This window comes from Papio anubis, chromosome 16 (assembly GCF_008728515.1).
Source record: "Papio anubis isolate 15944 chromosome 16, Panubis1.0, whole genome shotgun sequence".
Classification (NCBI taxonomy): Eukaryota; Metazoa; Chordata; class Mammalia; order Primates; family Cercopithecidae; genus Papio; species Papio anubis.
This window is the reverse complement of record NC_044991.1, coordinates 77,457,253-77,474,776: the sequence shown is the minus strand read 5'-3', so window position 1 is coordinate 77,474,776 and position 17,524 is coordinate 77,457,253. Positions and strand designations below refer to the sequence as shown.

General features: G+C 55.8%; 1 protein-coding gene across 6 annotated transcripts; it reads right to left on the bottom strand.

Annotated features, from left to right (window-relative positions):
* Positions 1-3,198: 3,198 nt before the first annotated feature.
* LOC103887956 lies at positions 3,199-15,741 on the bottom strand. 6 transcript variants are annotated; one of them, XM_031656850.1, is made up of 5 exons: positions 15,312-15,741; positions 10,198-10,295; positions 7,269-7,358; positions 5,485-5,570; positions 3,199-4,823 (listed from the first exon to the last, which is right to left on the bottom strand). In XM_031656850.1, exons 3-5 carry the CDS (start codon positions 7,332-7,334, stop codon positions 4,211-4,213), a joined length of 765 nt encoding a protein of 254 aa, XP_031512710.1. In that variant the 5' UTR covers positions 7,335-7,358; positions 10,198-10,295; positions 15,312-15,741; the 3' UTR covers positions 3,199-4,210. The 6 variants fall into 6 exon arrangements, with proteins under 6 accessions (XP_031512710.1, XP_031512711.1, XP_021776631.1 ...); XM_031656851.1 differs by having other exon boundaries at positions 7,269-7,353; XM_021920939.2 differs by having other exon boundaries at positions 3,199-5,570.
* Positions 15,742-17,524: the final 1,783 nt, after the last annotated feature.

Genomic DNA, 17,524 nt, shown 5'->3' with positions numbered 1-17,524 from the left:
TGGTGCTGGTGGCCGTGGCCGAAGCGGGGGCCATGGAGGTGGGGAGACGAGGGCAGACTCTGTCTGGGTCCACCTTGAAGGTGGAGTCGACAGGATGTGATGAGCAATCAGATGTGGGAGCGAGTGAGGAGAAGGCAGGGGAGACTCCCAGGTTTGAGGGGCCACCTGTAGGATGGAGGAGCCATCAGCGGAGGCAGGACTGGTTTCAGGGGGTAGATCAGGAATGGAGTCCTGGCCGACCCGGGTTTGAGGCTCCTCCTGGTCATCCCAGCAGTGACAGAGACAGGTGGGTGGAGACCTGAGTCTAGGCTCAGGGGAGGCCTTGGGGAGACGCCCTTGGAAGTCACCAGCGTTTAGATGGGGATGAGAACGGTATCTTTGGTGTCTATGTCCCCCTTCTTCCTTCTCACGCTAGCAGCAGGCCCGACTTGGGGAGGAGCTCCAGGGTGTCCTAGGGACCCAGCAATAAGTCCATGAGCGTGTGTGACAAATGCCCACCGTGGTTCAGGGCCACGCCAAGTGCTCTGCCCACTTGATGCCTTTCATTTTCATGACACCCTGAAGGGGTGGGGACCGCCCCAGTCCCGTTTTACAGAGCCAAGAGGTGAGATGACTTACCCAAGTGTCACCCAGCAGTATGGGAAGGCTGCTCTAAGGGAGGGATGGGGCGGCACGCAAGGCCATCAGGGAAGGCACTGCAGTGCTCAGCAGCCCCTGATCACCACGCCCGTCCCCTGGCTGGGGGACACCCCAGGTTCATAAGTCTCCCACATCACCTCCTCCAGGCAGCAGGCAGGATTACCTCTTGGTGATTCTGGGGCCTCCAGAAAAGTGCTGAGGGCAAACTGGGAGCTTCCCAAGGCCAGCAGCGGGGAGGCTGGGTAGGAGCTTGGGGGGAACCTGGGTGTTTTGAGGGCCAGGCAACATCTCAAGCCAGGTACCTGCAGGCCTCCGGCATGAGGGAGGAAGGGATAAAGACTCTAGGGCAGGCTTGGGGGGCAGTGAGATCCCCTCCCCCACTTCCGTGGAGCTCTAGAAAGCATCTCCATGCCCAGGGTGTTCTCCCACCGATGGCTCGAGGCCATCCTTCACCCCAATGGTGGTGTGCGGCCAGCCGTGGGGTCTCCTGCAATTACCTGGAGGAAGCCTTCAAGCAAGCTGAAGCTCACAGCGAGGGCGTGACGCACATCACTTGTTCAGCAACTGTTCATGAAGCTCCTACTAGTGGCAGACCTCTCATCCAAGGTCACCAGAAGGAAGAGGCTTTGGCAAGGTCCAAATTGACCTGAAAATAGGACTCTTTCCGTTGACCTGACCTTCAAACAGCATTCTTTCCTCTGCGGGGTTCAAATTATCCACTTATGATCCATGCAGGATAGGGAAAGGGAACAGGAGTTGGCAGCTTCCCATGGGCCAGAAGAGGAGGAATAAGACCCAGATATTATGTATGGAGACCCAACCTTGTGACAGACGCTGCACTGGGACCTCAGTTCCTAATCCGTAAAATTGAGCTTATGACACGTCCTTCCTCCAGGGTTGTAATGGGTTAATCCAGGGATTAGCAAACTTTACTGTAAATGTCCAGAGGGTTCATATGTTCAGCTTTCTGGGTGTTATGGTCTCTCTCACAACTACTCAACATTGCAGTTGTCGAGTAAAGGCAGCTGTGGACAATACGTAAATGAATGGGCATGCTGTGTGCCAATAAAACTTTATTTATAAAAACAGGCCGTGAACTGGATTTGGCCTGGAGGCTGTCGTTTGCTGAACCCTGAGTTAATGTATACAAAACAAAGCACCTGGTGCATAGCAGGTGCTTAATAACGTTTGAGGAATGAGTGAGTGAAATGATTGGGCCTCTTTAACTCTCGCTTTCTCCATCTGCTAGAAGAAATCATTATACGGAGTTATTTATTGAGTGTTTTCCAGGCCACACAGGGCTTCAGGAAGCCCAGCACAGCCCTCACATCGTTCCTCCTCATAAAACGCTAAGATCGGGCTCTCAATGGTCCCATTTTACAGGAACAAAGGCTAAGGGCCCAAGGCCACGAGGCTGGAATGTGGCAAAGCTGGGATTGGAACCCAGGTCTCCAGGACCAGGCCTTGGGTTCTCTGAACTGCCTGACCGTCCAAGGCTATCCCTGGAGTGTGGAGCCAAGACTGGCATGCTGCCCTGGCTGCAGGGTCTGGCTTCAGAGTCCCAGCTCAACCCCAGATGTCAATCTCCTCGTTGGCCCCAACTCCAGCCCCCAAGCCAGGGGTCTGTGCCTGCATCCCCTCCTGTGCAGTGGGTCAGATACACAAGGAAGAGAGAAAGAGAGATGAAGACAGGGACCGAGAAATACAAGGAGACTGAAAGAGGCAGAAACAGAAAGACACAGAAAGAGACGGAACTCAAGAGGGACTAACTCATCTCCCACGCCTCCCTCCCTCCTGGGGGCCTTGGAACCTTCTTGCCAGCACCCCTGACCCATTCCCACCATCACCATTGACTCCCTCCAGGAAAAGATTGATCCACTGCCCCCCCCACCCCACATGATCCTGGGCTGGAATTCCAGCCCAGGTGCCGACCTCTGTGTGACATCAGACAGGCGACTCTCCCTCTCTGGGCTCAGTCTCTCCATCTGTGAAATGAGAACGCCAACCAGGGCAGTTTTACTGGCTGCTTGATGAGAGGAGGCCTGGGCCTGACACCAACAAGCACCCAAGAGCCCTGGGCTTGGGGAGGGAGGTGAGCTCAGGGCTCCTCTCCCCAGACAGATCACTATTCATTTATTGGTTCTTTTAACAAACATTTATTGAGCACTGACTGTGTGCCAGGCATTGCACTAGGTGCATAAGGTAGACAAAAGTTCCTGTCCTGATGGAGCCAATGTTCTGCTGGGGAGATAGGCAAGAAACCAACAAGCAAATTCATACGAAATGTGCCAGGTGGAGAGAAGGCAACCAGTGAGGTAGTGGGGGTCGATAAATCCAGGCAAGTTGAGGGGAGGAAGTAAGGGTGTAGGGTGTAGGGTGGCCAGTGCAGGGAAGCTCTTTCAAATTCTTGTTGTTTCTCCAGAGGCCATGACAGTTTTTATATTTAAACCAGCTGCTGATGGTGGGGGAACTCATTATTGAGGATTTCTGAGTTTCCAGCTCCGTGCAGGGCACTCTCATCAATTTCATCACATTGAATCTCCTCAGCAACCCCAGAAGACAGGTACTTGTTTTCATTTTTATTTATTATTAGTATTGTTATTTTTAGAGATGGGGCCTCATTCTATCACCCAGGCTAATGTGCAGGGGCGTAATCATAGCTCACTGCAGCCTCAAACTCCTGGGCTCAAGCAATCCTCCCGCCTCAGCCTCCAGAATAGCTGGGACTACAGGCGCACACCACCATGCCCAGCTAACTTTTTAAAATTTTGTAGAGACAGGGGTCTCACTATGTTGCCCAGGCTGATCTCAAACTCTTGGTCTCAAGCAATTCTCTCGCCTCGGCTTCCCAAAGCGCTGGGATGACAGGCGTGAGTCACCACACATGGCCAGAGACAGGTACTCTTATTGTCCCCATTTCCCAGATGAAGAAACTGAGACCCAGAGAGATGAAGTGACTTGCCCAAGGTCACATTGCTGGAAAGGGGCAGAGCCAGGATTCAAATGGGGCCAAACAGGGATATAATCCAAGGTGAGATGGGCTGATACCATGCCTGGAAGACACCAGGGCAGGGGCTTGAAGGGGAGACAATCAAGCAGGGAACAGGGCTTATGCCAGAGCCCTCAGCAGCCAACAGGTTAAGGGCCCGGGAATCTGGGTCCCTGGCCCCAGATAGGGTGACAGCCACACCCAGGCTCAGCCTCTGGCCCGTGCCGCCTGCTGGGAACACACAGTCCTCAGGACTAAGAGGCTCAAAATAGAAAGCGCAGGACCTGGGCTGAAGCCTGGAATGCCCCAGGCAGGCAGACCATGACTCCTGGAAGGGCCCAAGGCCGCAGGGCTGAGGCTGGCGGGGCAAGAGTCGCTGGTATCCGCTTGTTAGAGCCTGCATCTCATCTTTGTTATTCTCCTGATGCAGTTTCCAAGATGCCAGCTCCAGGATGTGACCAACCCGGGCTCCTCTCCTGGCCTAATCTCAAACCAGCTGTGTGGCCTTGGGCTGGTCACCTACCCCAGAGGACCTCAGTGTCCTTATCTGCCATCGGCTCATAGAGTTGTTCATTCAGGCAGTCAGCCGATGTGTGTCGAGCACTTACCATCTGCCAGACACTGTGATGGCACTGGGGCACACAGAGAACACAGCAGACAAAAATCCCTGCCCTCATATACCAGGTAGAAAGACCCTACCGTGCTCAGAAGGAAGTGGGGGGCGGTCAGGAAAGGCTTCCCAGGTGGGCACCCGAAGGAATTGCGGGAGGGAGCCCTGTGGAAGCCTGGGAGAAGTGTTCCAGGTAGAGGGAACAGCCAGTGCAAAGGGCCCGGGGCAGTGTGGGCCTCAGGCTGTTTCAGGAGCAAAGAGGAAGCCAGCGTGGCTGGAGGGTAAGTGAGGAGGAAGGCTGGGAGAGGAGACAGAGGGAGGTCAGAGAGGAGGCCCCGAGAGCCAAGGAAGGAATCCGAGGGTTTATTCTCCAAGCAACAGGATCCCTTAGAGAGGACTTTGCCGGGGACTGATGTGGGCTGACCCGCAGTTTTCACAGCTCCCTTTCGCTGAATATGGAGAGGGGATTTCTGGAGGACCAGGGACGAGACTTCTGTGCCAGCAGAGATGAGCAGCAATGGTGGCAGTGGAGGCAGAAGGAAGGGCTTGGGTCGGAGGTCTGTTTGCAGGAGGTGCTGTGAGGACCTGCCGAGGGAGAGAAGGGAAGAGGGCACGGGTGAGGGTTGAACAGAGGCCCCCTCCACCCTCCAGGCCTCAAGGAGCCCCACAGGAAGTGGGTGGTGAGGTGGCCCAGCTGGGAAGGCTGACTGGTTTGTCCAGCCTGAAGCCCGCGACCCTCTCCCCACCCTTTGCCCGTGGCAGCCCAGGGCTAGAAATGTACCTGGAATGTCAGCCACGAAGCCTGACCAGACAGTGCCCATGGGACCTGCCGGGGGCCAGGTGAGCACCCTGGCCACAGCCCTGACTACATGGGGAATCTCTCGGACCCACTGACCAGGGTAAGTGGTAATTACAGGCCCTGGAGCAGAGAGGGTGGTGACCTCCAGCCAAGACACGCAGGGACTGCGATTCGCACGCAGGACCCCTAACCAGGCACGCCCTCTTTGTTGTTGAACAGGTAACAAACTGCTCCAGAGACCAGGGTGTGTCAGCAGAAAGAGCACTGGGCTGTGAGTCTGAGACCCCCAGGGCCTCCTCCAAGCCTCAGCCCCTTCATCTGCCAAAGAAATATTTATCCATGCATGCATGCTCTGGTTCCCGAGTGTTCACTGGGCACTTGCCCTGGACAGGCGCTGTGCTGGGGGCTGGGTGTACAGCAGTGAACAAAACACACAAAAATCCCCACCTGGGCGATGGTGACATTCCACTGGAAAGAGACAGACAAGAAACAGGATCAACCAGCAGGTTAATTTCTAGGATACGTGCTAAGTCCTAGGAAGAAATAAAAACAGCATGAGGCCATAGGAATGAGGGGCTGGTCAGAGAAAGCGTCCCCAGGGGTGACTTTGGAGCAGAGGCCTGACCCTACACAAGGATCCACCATGGGCAGAGTTGGCGAGAATGTCCTCTGTTCCAGAGGGAAGAGTGGGTGCAAAGTCCCTGAGGCAGCAGCAGGATAATTGGCGAGTTTATGGCACAGAGATGAGGCCACCGTGGCTGTGGATGAGCAGCGAAGAGAGAGGCAGTGAGGTTAGGCGGGGCTGGGGCGTAGATCCTGCGGGCCCTGTGGGCTTCTGGTCTGAGTGAGTTGGGAGCCGTGGAGGGCTCTGAGCAGAAAAGGGATAGGATCTAACTTGAGCTCTTACAGAATTCCTCTGGCTTAGGAAGTCGAGAGAGGAGGCAGGGAGACTAATGAGGAGACCACTGCAAACATCCATCCCAGCTGGACCAGGGCAGGGCAGGGCAGGGTAGTGAGGTGGACTCTTGGACATGTGGATGAGTTTGCTGATGGGCTGCCCATGGGAACAAGAGAGAGAATCCCGGTTGGGGGCCTGGGCAGCCAGGTGGCTGGGATTGCCATCGCTCTAGCAGGGAAACCGCAGGTTTGTGGTGGGGGTAGACAGAGCTCCCTTTGAGCATGAGGCCCCACCCAGGGTAAAAGAAGGACACCCAGTTCCCCACACCCCGGCCTTGAGCACAGATCAGTGAAGGGATTCTGTGGACAGGTGGCCCTGGAAGCTGTGATCTGCAGGGACGAGGTGCCTGCTGTCTACCTGGTGAAAGTCCTAGCGATGCAGCTCTTCCGGCCACCCAGTCTCACCCCCCAGGGAGCAAACTTGGCACCTGTTCTTTGCCCTACCCTGAACATCCGCTGAGCTCCCTGGGTTGGTCCCAATGTGCATTTGGAATCTCAGGGGTGATGGGTGGGGAAGGTGGAACAACACTGTACCTCTTTCCCACTCACCCCCGTCCCCCGTCAGTCAAACAGGGCTGAGGACTCGCGACTGGTTCTTCCTCTGCGCCCTTGTCCCCATACCACCCCAAAAGCTCTCACAGCGTGACTTGTGGGCTCTGCAGCCAGGAACGTGCTCTGGTCCTGTCATCTCACACTGCCCCATCCCCCTCATAGTCACTTGGTTTTCTGCACGTAAGTTCCCTTTTCATAGACAGAGGAACTGAGGTTCCGAGAGGTGGGGCAGGCTCCCAAGTTCACACTCAGGTTAAGTGGCAGGGCTGGGATTCACACTCAGGTCCACCTGATTCCAAAGCTCTCAAGCCCTGAGCATTATAGCAGCTGGCTGAGGTCGGCTCCCAGAAGTTAAGCCAAGACAAGGGTTTGGGTGCAAGCGGGATATTTGGGAGGTGATTCTAGAAATACTAGGAGGGAGTGAGGAAGCGACACAAGGAAGGTGGCTGAGTAGGTCTCCTCATTGGGCAACAGGAGCCCAACCCCCAGGGACCTCTGGGAGAACTCACAGAAAGTACCTTCCCACTGTCCCCTGAGCCAGAAGCAAGGAAGCTGGGTGGGGGCACAACCAGACCCCACCTCTACTGGCAAGAGCCTCTCACTTATTTCCCACACTCTTGCCCAAGCCCTTGGGCAAGAGATTCCAAATAGCAGCTGCAAGGGCGACCTCCCAGGTGGGCACCAACAGCTTCTGAGCCCCCAACTTCCAGAACAGCACTCACCCCAGGGAACAGGATGATGTTCAGTGGGATGTGGCTGAGCTGCGTGGCGTTGGCAAGTAGCTTCATCTCTCAGAGCCTCAGTTTCCTACTCTGAAGAAAGGAGTCATTAAAAAAAAACAAAACTGTTTCACAAGGGTTGGTGGGGATTCGATGGGACATGAGGTAAAGGTCTGAGAATCACATGTGGCACATAGGAGGTGCTTTTTATGTATTTGTGGTTAAATGAGAGCATGCCTGGCACGTAGAAGCCACTCCACTATAATAGCTATTCTCATTATTATTCTCATTATTATTATTATAGTTTTGTTGTTGTTTAGGACCTCTCCATGACCGCCCAAGCCTAGGCCTGCTTTGTGGGGACAAGATGGTGGCTGGACAGCCTCCCCAGTTTCCTGGGTCCCACAGCCTCTTGCTTAAGGCTGCCTGAACTTTGGGGAAACAGAGGAGGAGGAGAGGGAGGAGGAAGGGGCGGAGGCCTAGGCCAGGCCTGCTAGCGGTAACCGCGGGCAGTGACCCCGCCTGAGAGGGCCCCATTCACCCGTCCACCCATTGCCAGAGCCGCCTGCCCATTCCACACAGGGGACACTTCATCTTGCACAACACAGGAAGGGGGAGGCCTGGGTGGCGGTGGGTGACGCCGGGACCCCGTGTCCACCCGGCTGCAGACAGGATGGGCAAGGGAGGCCCCACCAGGCTTCCTGTGTGCCGAGTACACTGGGCAGAAAGGAGAAGTGGGGTCCAAGGTCACTGGGAGCTCTGGGCAGCACCTTCCCCTCCCCGGCCCAACTGTTCCGCTTGATCTTCCTGACTCAGGGGCCCAGGGTTCAAACCCCACCAGCTCAGCCATGTACCAGCTGCATGACGCTGGAACATGCAGCTCTCAAGGCCTCTGTGTCAGTCACTGCCAGGGTGTGGGGAAGCCCTTTGGGGGCTTGTCATAATCATCCCCATTTCACAGATAAGGAAACCAAGGCCATGGGGTATTTTCTCTTTTTCTCCTTTTTTTTTTTTAGGAGAGATGGGGGATCTTGCCCTGTTGCCCAGGTTGGAGTGGAGTGACACAATCATAGCCCACTTCAGCCTCAATCTCCTGGGCTGAAGCAATTCTCCCACCTCAGCCTCTCAAGTAACTGGGACTAGAGGCGTGCACCACTACACTCAGGTAATTTTTTTTTTTTTTTTTCTAGAGATGGGTTCTCACTCTGTTGCCCAGGCTGGTCTGGAACTCCTGGTCTCAAGCGATCCTCCCAACTCGGCCCACCACCATATGATATTTTCAAACAGCATTTGTTATACTTGAAGATTTAGAGGCACAACAGGGGAGCGCAGACCTGAGGACCTACTGGGTGCTGCAGACACACAGATGAGGCCAGCGTGGCCCCTATCCTCCATCCTGGGTCCACAGCAGGCATTACTAATCAATGATGAGTCTCCTTCCTAGTATCGTAGATGCAGCCTCAGAGCCCTGCTCAATACAGCTCTCCAGCCACAGTCTCCATCAGAGCACCCAAGGCCTGAGTCAGTGGGGAAGGTAGATCTGCCTGCTCCATCCAGCAACAAACTGGACCAGAGGAAAAATCTGCCCAAGAGCGAGGCTGCCCTCTGGCAAGCTACCTTGGGGTACTTCCCTCAAACTTGTCTCCCCCAACTGGCTGGGAGTCTCAGGCTCACTTCCTTGGAGGCAAACTTGATCTGGGAAAAGCAGCTCAGAGGAAGCATCTGCCGGCTCCCAGGCAGCCAGCAGGGCTGCAGTGGGGGGTGCAGTGCTGGAGCAGCGGCAGAGTTAGGAGATCAGCAGGGCCCAGGCAGAGCTGGGGCAGGAGGTGCTGGGAAACAGCGACAGAGGAACTGGAGCTGGGTCTGTCCCTGGAGAGGAAGGGTCCAGGGCAGGGCAGGGAACCAGCTGGGACCCGGAGAGGCCAGATCGCCAGCAGGTTGTGGGCCCCACCAGCAGTGCCAGGGAAAGTCCAGTAACCCAGAGTGCCCGGGGTGGGGGGGTGGGGATTGTGTAAAAGGAAAAATGAAACGGAATGCAGAGCCCTGGGCCTCCCGCCAGGCCTGGCCATCTCTCCCCACATTCGCTGGCATCACCCCCGTCCAAGTTGCCATCCTCGCTTGCCTGGACATCTGCGGCCATCTCCGGCCGGGTGTCCCTGCTTCACACAGCCAGAGGGATCTGAAATGGGATCCTGCCCGAGTCTCCCCCCTGCTTTGACCCTCCAGTGACTGCCCATCCCATTGGAGATGTGATCCAGAGCTCACCCCTGGCCCCGAGCCCTGGATGTATGGCCCCAGCCTGGTCTCCACCACCCTCTCCTGCTTCTCTCCCCAAAACTCATATCCCGCCAGCAACACTAGTTCCTTCCTGTCCCTTAAATCTATCAACCTCATTCCCCACTCTGGGCCTATGCCCTTGCTGTGTTGCCTGTGACACCTTCCCCCATATTTTCTTTTGGTGGCTGCATCTCAGTGAGGTCTCAGTAAATGCCCTCCCTCCAGAACCCCCAACCCCGAGCTACCCCAGATTCCTCCCCTGTCACCCTCCGCTCCACGCCTCTGGCATGTGTTTGTAGTACATATCCATGTCTGGAAGTGTCTGCTTCTTTGTTTGTCTTTCTCACCAGAACATCAGCTCCACAAGGGTAAGGACAATGTCCACCCTGGTCACTGCTGTATCCCCAGTGCCTGGCAAAGTACTGGACACACAGTAGGTGTTCAGTAAATATTTGTTGAAAGAGACTGAGAGGAAGCTGCTTAAATCAGCTAGAAGATTCTCACGGAGACCTTCTGAGTTCCCACGTGCCACCCCTCCCTGGGGATGACAGGCCGCTCCCCACCATATGTCAGTCCCTGAGTGGTGCACGACGGGGTTGGAGAGAATTCTGGTTTCAGTAGGAAAGATGATCAATTAGTAATGTCTGCCACAAACCAGGAAATGTAGGGCAGCTCCGAAGAGATGTGGGCTCCAAAGGTGATGGGGGCATTTTTGTCTTGTTTGTTCATTGCTCCATAGTACCAGGACAATGCCTGAAATATAATAGGTGCTCAATAAATATTTGTGGAATGTCATATACACGGGTTCCTTATCTAATTGGCTACTCCTTTCAAGGAGAAAAACACCTTTAGCTTATTCAACCAACAACTGCTGGCTAGCCATTCAGTGAGGACCCACTGTGTGCTAATCAGAGAACATTCCGCAAGAGAGACTGATCCTCCATTTACAGAACAGGAAGCCAAGGTCTTCATGGGATTTGATGGAGGTCACCAGCTGGGTTCAGCTGACCCCAGAGTTCTCTAAGAACCCAGACTCGAGGCCTGGGGTGGGAGGGTGAGGCCTCCCCAGACTCCTGCTCCCCACCCCTGGGCATCTCCAGCCCCCTCCCTAGGGCACAGAGGGGTGAGGACAGGCGGCTGCTGCTTCCCTTTTGGGGCATGTCACAGGGCTGTGGTTAAACGGAAGCAGGGCCCCTGCCCATCCCGAACACAGGCCCCCGAGGGCCCCACCCTCCCCATTCCCTGCCCAGACTCTTCCCAGCTGACCATGGGCATCAGTTCCCTGTTCCTCTTTTCTCTGGGCAGAAGGAAGCGGGTGGGGCCATGGGAACATATCACAGACTCAGTTTCCCCATCTGACAAGTGGGTTCAACCCCTGGCACCTGCAGGGGTTGGTCTGTGGGTGGGGGTTCAATGAGATAAATCATGAAAAACAAAGAGACAGTGATTGTTATACCCAAACCAGGAAGGCAGAGATGGGCAGAAGTGCCAGGTGACCCTGTCTCCTATCCCACTGACGATCAAATCCAGATGCCCACCCCTGGCCCCAGGCCCTGGAGCATTCAGGAAGAAGCTGGTGCTGCTGACTCAGACCCTCCCAAGAACCCCTCTGCCTTTGGCATAGAGACTGGGCTGCTCTCACTGGGAGTCTGTCCAGCCCCTACCTCGCCCTCCTCTCCACACCTGCCCCTCACTGCAAAGCTTCCGCCACGTGGAACTGTGAGCCTGTTAGCCCCTCTGACTCTGCTCCATTTCACAGCAGGTCCACTTGCTGGAATATTCGTTCCTCCCTTTCTCATGTACTTGGCCTCTGCTCACCCTTCAGTTCCCAGCTCAGCTTCTAGGAAGTTTTCCCGAACACCCTAACCACACCAACCTCCTTCCCCCTTTACTGACCCTCAAATCACCTTGTACTTGTCGCAGTCACAAATTGACATTTTGAAGGGTGTTCATGTCCCCCACCGGCCTAGGAGCTTCTTGTAGGCAGGGATCATTGTCACCCCCAGCTCAGTGGGTGCTTCATAATATGTGTAGAATGGATGAATGAATGATGAAGAATGAACGAAGGGGAGAGGGAAGTCACGTCCCCCAGACAACCTCGCCAGACACCTCCTGCTCCAGCCTTTGGGTCCTGCCCTGCCCAGACCCCCTCCTCCAGGCTGGCTGTTTCTGCCACGCCATTTCTGGTCCTCAAAATGCCCCCTCCCTCATCTCTCCCTCACTTTCCCGGATGGAGACCAAAGGAATGGACCTTGATCATGGGCTTTCAAACTGGGTTCCACTGAGCCTGGTGGTATTCTAAGGACTGGCCCTCGGGTCACCTGGAGAAGTGGTAGAGGTGGGGGCCCCCACTCCTTATACCTACCAGGACAGCACCCCCTTGATCTTTTTTGTATTCAGGGCAGCCACCGCGCAGGCGCTTTAACCAACGAGAATTCAGCTGCACATACTCAGCAAAAAGAACAAATACGGCTTTGGAGAGAGAAGAGCCAATCGCCAGGTGGCTGTGTCGGGTGGGGGGAGATGTGGGCTGGTGGATCCCCCCAGGCTGAGTCTGCTGGGTGCGATTCCAGCTTTAACGCAGCCCTGTTGCTACAATGTGGTCCCTGAACGCAGGCCACAGGGTGGCCCCATGAGACCCAGCTGAAGCGGCCGTGAGATTATGCAGGCGGAATCTATGGAGAGACCATACATCCGCCTCGGTTAGAGGGGCCACGTCCTTCCTGTGGAATCCCCAAGGGGAAGTTGGCCGTGGTGGATTTCCACCTTGCCAGACAGCTCGGGTGCTTGTGCCTGAGTGAGGCAGGCCAGCGCCCGGGGTCCTCTGTTTGAACAATAGGTACCACAGCTCAGGAAAAGAGAAAACAAAAACAACAACCATCAGACAAGATGTCCCCAGAGGGAACACTGAGCACGGCCAAAAGTTCCTAAATTCCATTCGTCTCAACTGTCCCCTTCCAGACTCCTGGAGGTTCTGTGATATGGGAATGAAGGTTCCAGGCTCCAGTGCCCATTGCTCTGGGCACGGTGGAGGCTCAGAGCTGCTCTCCCCACCACTGGGACACCCACCATCATCCAGGCAGTGATCCTGGAAGGGGAAAGGTGGTGACCTCAGCCTGGGGGTCACCTTGGGACCCAGACACCGTCCCACGGACTGCATCTGTGGGAGGACCCACGGAGCCCGGCGCCAGCCGCTGCGTTCTGGGCACCGCCCTGTGCTGACCCCGTGCTGAATAAGACACAGTCCCGCTTGTCGAAGCTCATCTTCGGCAGGTGTGGTAGGGGTGGGCAGGGCTTCTTTCAGGGATGGTCTGGGAGGCCTCTCTGAGGCACACAGGTCCGAGTGAGGGGATGGGGCCGATCATGGAAAGATCCAGAAAAACAACACCCAGGAGATGTGGGGCAAAGCTCCATGTGTTCTAGCAGGAGGAGGGAGGTCACTGTGGCCAGGGGAGTGGGGAGGGGAGGTAGGGAGGGGGAAGGCCATTCAGGGCCGTCCTTGGGGCCAGAGCAGGGACTGTCTTTCTCTCTGAGGGAGGTAGGAGCAGGGTTTGGAGTGAGGCAATGGTGTGACCTGACTTGGGTTCCAACAGGAGCCCTCTGGCTGAGTGTGGAGGGCTGTGTGGGGTGGGTGGGGAGGCCAGGGCGGAGATTCTGCCCAGGCGGGTGAGCAATGACCAGACAGAGGAGGGAAGACTTGTCAAGTTCTGGTTAAGTCCACAGGCAGAGCCAATGGAATTTGCTGATTGAATGTGGAGGTTAGAGGGGAGAAGAACAACCCTAAGGTCTGACGTCTGGCCCACTGGGTGGGTGGCAGTGCTGTCTTCTGATCTGGGAAAGACACCCATGTCTGCCAGCGGGGTGTGCCACTGGAACACCCATGGACAGACTGACAGAGCCTGTGTAAAGGCACGAGGGACCCCGCACACCTGAGCTCATGGAGCGAGGACCAAATGAAGGCAGAAGAGGGGCCATTTTCGAGGCCCAAGGAGGAACGGGCGGGGAGGTAGGAGGAGAACCAGCGAGACCAGCGAGCTGTCATCAAGAGGCTGGGGAAGACCGTGTTCAAGGAGGGGGCAGTTACCCAGGGGGCAGACACTGCCAAGAGGACCAGCCAGAGAAGGCCGAGCAAACCCAGGCCCACTGTGTCACTTAGGAGGCTGTCAGTGAGACTCCAGCTGGTGGCCATCTCAGCCGTGCCCCCATCATCTTCGGAGCCCACATCTCTTTGGAGCAGCCAGACAGGCTGAACCCTAATTGGCATGAGTCAGCCACAGGAATTCCTTTCTGGTTCAAATGTGGACATGTGAGCCCATCATTCCATTGAGATACCAGGGGACATCCACTGGGACATCTAAGAAAAATTGTTGGCCGGGTGTGGTGGCTCACGCCTGTAATCCTAGCACTTTGGGGAGGCTGAGGTGGGCGTATCACCTGAAGTTAGGAGTTTGAGACCAGCCTGGTCAACATGGTGAAACCCCATCTCTGCTAAAAATACAAAAAAGTAGCTGGGCGTGGTGGGGTGTGCCTGTAATCCCAGCTACATGGGAGGCTGAGGCAGGAGAATCGCTTGAACCCAGGAGGTGGAGGTTGCAGTGAGCCGAGATCGTGCCATTGCACTACAGCTTGAGTGACAGAGCAATACTGTCTCTCAAAAAAAAAAAAAAGTGAGATCCTGAAGGAGAAAGCCCTTTTTTCTGTCCATCCCTTCCTGGTTAGGATGTGATCATGTGGGACGTGATGTCTTGAGCCACAGCAGGCACTGGGGCCCATGAAGAAAGAGAAGTGAAGAGATGCCTGCTTACAGCCCAGGGAGCCCGCCCTGGAACGCTGGAACGGCCCCACGTTAAGACTCCATGTTATAAGATTTAATTAATATTTTTACTGTTGCAGTCATAGAAGATGGCCTAATTGGGGCAAGAGGAAAAATAGGAATGAACCTGAGACAGGGGAGAAAATAGAGAGAGGAGGAATGAGGGCTGGAAGGGGGTCAGTAACACCCAGGCACGGGGTTCAGATGCACAGCAGGCTCCCTAAGTGTGAGTTGCTGTTTCTGCAAACAGGAGGTGTTCCCTGAGCACCTACTCTCTACCAGGCACATTTCCAAGTCCTAGGTGTCCATCAAGTCCTTTAATCCTCCCAACAGTGCCAGGGAGGCTCCATCTGCTCCCCACATCTCTGCCTCCCTCGCCCCATATTCAGATTCTGAAAACCCAAAAGGGCTCCCTCTAATTCATCTTGCCCCCGGAGAGCATTGACTCTCCCCGGTGTCCCGCTGAGCCCCACTGAGTCCGGTCTACCTTAACTTTCCTGCCTCTGGGAACAGGGTACCCACCCTCTGAGGGCCCCACTTTCCAAAGTTCTTTGTCCTGGCACAGCAGGTGCTAAGTACCTCCCTGGACCTCCATTTCCGCATCTGTAAAAAGCCACTAATTGTAGTTGCACCTCCTAGGCTTGTTGTGAGGACCCAGGAAGGGCCCTTGGCCCAGTGCCTGGCCTGTAGTAGGACTCGGTAAGCGTGAAATCTGATTATTGCCCACTATATTTATCGTTATACACAGGGCTGGCCCTGCCTCCTGCTGGAGCCGTGGGTCTGTCCAGGTTGAGGAGCTGAAGTGCTTGGAGTGTCCCCAGGTCCCGAACAGGTTGCAGGAGTCGGAGGCGGGAGCATGAAGTCTCCTGGGCCCCGCCCGCCACCTCGCCCTGCCGCCCCTGCTCAGCAGCCACCCCGCCCTGCCACCTCGGTCTCTGAGGACCCATTGTTCTTACCTGGCTCAGCTCCAGGGTCCTGGCCTTGCCACTTCCCTCTAGGAACCCCCGCCACCCCCGGGGCTTGGGCCTCCCCACAGGGTCCTAAATTGGGTGCCAGATGTGGCAGCTGTCCAGCAATGGGAACAGGAGCTGGAACCCCAGCTCTGCCACGTCCCGGCTGTGTGACCTTGGGCGCTTCCCCTCTCTGAGTCTCAGCTTCCTCGTTGGTTAAATGGGGTGACAGGACCTCACAGGGCTGTCATGAGGGTTTTGTGAGCTCAAGGTGGCAGAGTGCCCAGCGTGTGGTAGGGTGCGGGAACATTCATCCTAATTCATCTGCTCCTCACGGGCCTAGAGGAAGAGCCAGGAATAGCAGAGGCAGTGGCCAGAGGGGGTAGAGCACTGGAAGGGGAGTCTAAGGCCAGGGTCCTGGCTCCGACCCCTGCTGTGTGACCTTGGGCAGGCTGTGGGTATCTCTGGGCCCCAGAATGAGGGAAAGAAGTAGCTGGGATCCTCCTTCCTCCCCAGGAAGCAAAGCAGAGGGGCGGTGCCAAGTTTTCTTTTCATTTTTTTTTTATTTTCAGCACAAAGAGCTCAAATGGAAAGCAGCTGCGGAGACAGAGAATCCGATTGTGAAGGCACCCGAGACCCGAGACTCCAGGCAGGCGGAAGAGGCAGTGTCTTGGGTGCTGGGCTGGGTAACAGAGGCCAGGGTATTGGCCAGAAACTCCAACAAGCAGGGGACAGCTTGGGGCGTGGGGGGCGGTCTCCCACCCCTCCTTCAGGGTGCTGGCCTAGGAGACAGGAACCCTGCCTCGAGCATCTCCTGCTCAACCTCAGTTTCTGTGTCCAGACATGGGCAGGCCGTTCTGACTCTCAGAGCCTTGGTTTCCACCTGCAAAATGTGTCCAGTAGCGGCATCTTCCTTCTAGGGAGGGCTTGGTGTGTGGTAAAGGTCTCAGGGCAGGCTCCTCAGTCAAACAGGCTTGGCTTTGATCCTGGCTCTTCCTCTCACTGACTGTGTGACCTGGAGTAACCCACCTCACCTCCCTGTGCCTTGATTTTCCCATCTGTGAAGTGGAAACAATAATAGAACTAACCTGCTGCGGAGAGGAACTGAGAAGACTCAGCCTGGCGCCTGGAGCAGAGTAAAGACTACTGATTATTGTTGTCTTTCTTTCTGGAGACAGAGTCTCACTCTGTTGCCCAGCCTGGAGTGCAGTGGCGTGATCTCAGCTCACTACAACCTCCACCTCCTGGGTTCAATCATTGATCCTCCAGCCTCAGCCTCCCGAGAAGCTGGGACTACAGGCTCGCACCACCATGCCCAGCTAATTTTTTGTATTTTTAGTAGAGACGGGGTTTCATCATGTTGGCCAGGCTGGTCTTGAACTCCTGGCCTCAAGTGATCTGCCTGCCTTGGCCTCCCGAAGTGCTGGGATTCCAGGTGTGAGCCACCACATCCGGGCATCTTTCTTATTATCCCAGGAGCTCCACCTGCTAAGGCCCCGTCCTCAGAAAGCCTCCCTTCCCCTGAGTGCTGGTTCATCTCAACAATTTCCTCACATATTTCTTGAGCAGCAACTATGCTGGTCTTGGCAAAGCCAAGGTTCTATCTAGGAGAAGAAAGACACTAAAGGAAGGACCCGTGTGTGAAGGGCTTGGTGAGTAGCAGGGGCTCAGTGGCACTGTTCACCAGCACCTACCCCCTCAGCTGCTCTGTGCTGGACTCTTTCTGGGCTCTGGGGACACAGCCCTCAAGGGAGTCCCAATCAGAGGGTCTGGGTGGAGGTGAGAAGCTGGTATGTGGATGAGGCCGTTTCTCACACTGTGGCAAGGTCTGTGATGGGGCAAGTCCAGGTGACCTCGGGAGCCAGAGGAGGTCAGGATGGGCTTCCTGGAGGAAGTGGTTAGAAATGAAAATAACATCTATTCAGCATTATTATGATGATGTGCCAGGCACTGTTCTCTCCTCAACACCCCGCTCCAGAAGGTTTTCTTCTCACACACCCATTCTACAGGTAGTCTGGGATCAAAGAGGCCCAGTAGGGTGCCAGAGGTCACGCAGCCAAGACATGGCAGAGCTGAGACGAAACCCCGCCATGGGACACCGCCCCCGCCCCCCGCCACCCCCGACAGCGCCCTCCAAGCTCCAGGCCTTTGCTCCGGCTCTTCCTTCTGCCCAGACATTCCAGACTCTGCACCGTCTCATTCCCACTCTGTTGGAGGAA

What these genes read in the sequence shown, in the direction of transcription:
- LOC103887956 (XM_021920939.2), bottom strand. Translation starts at nt 5,386, where the DNA reads ATGCATGCATGGATAAATATTTCTTTGGCAGATGAAGGGGCTGAGGCT.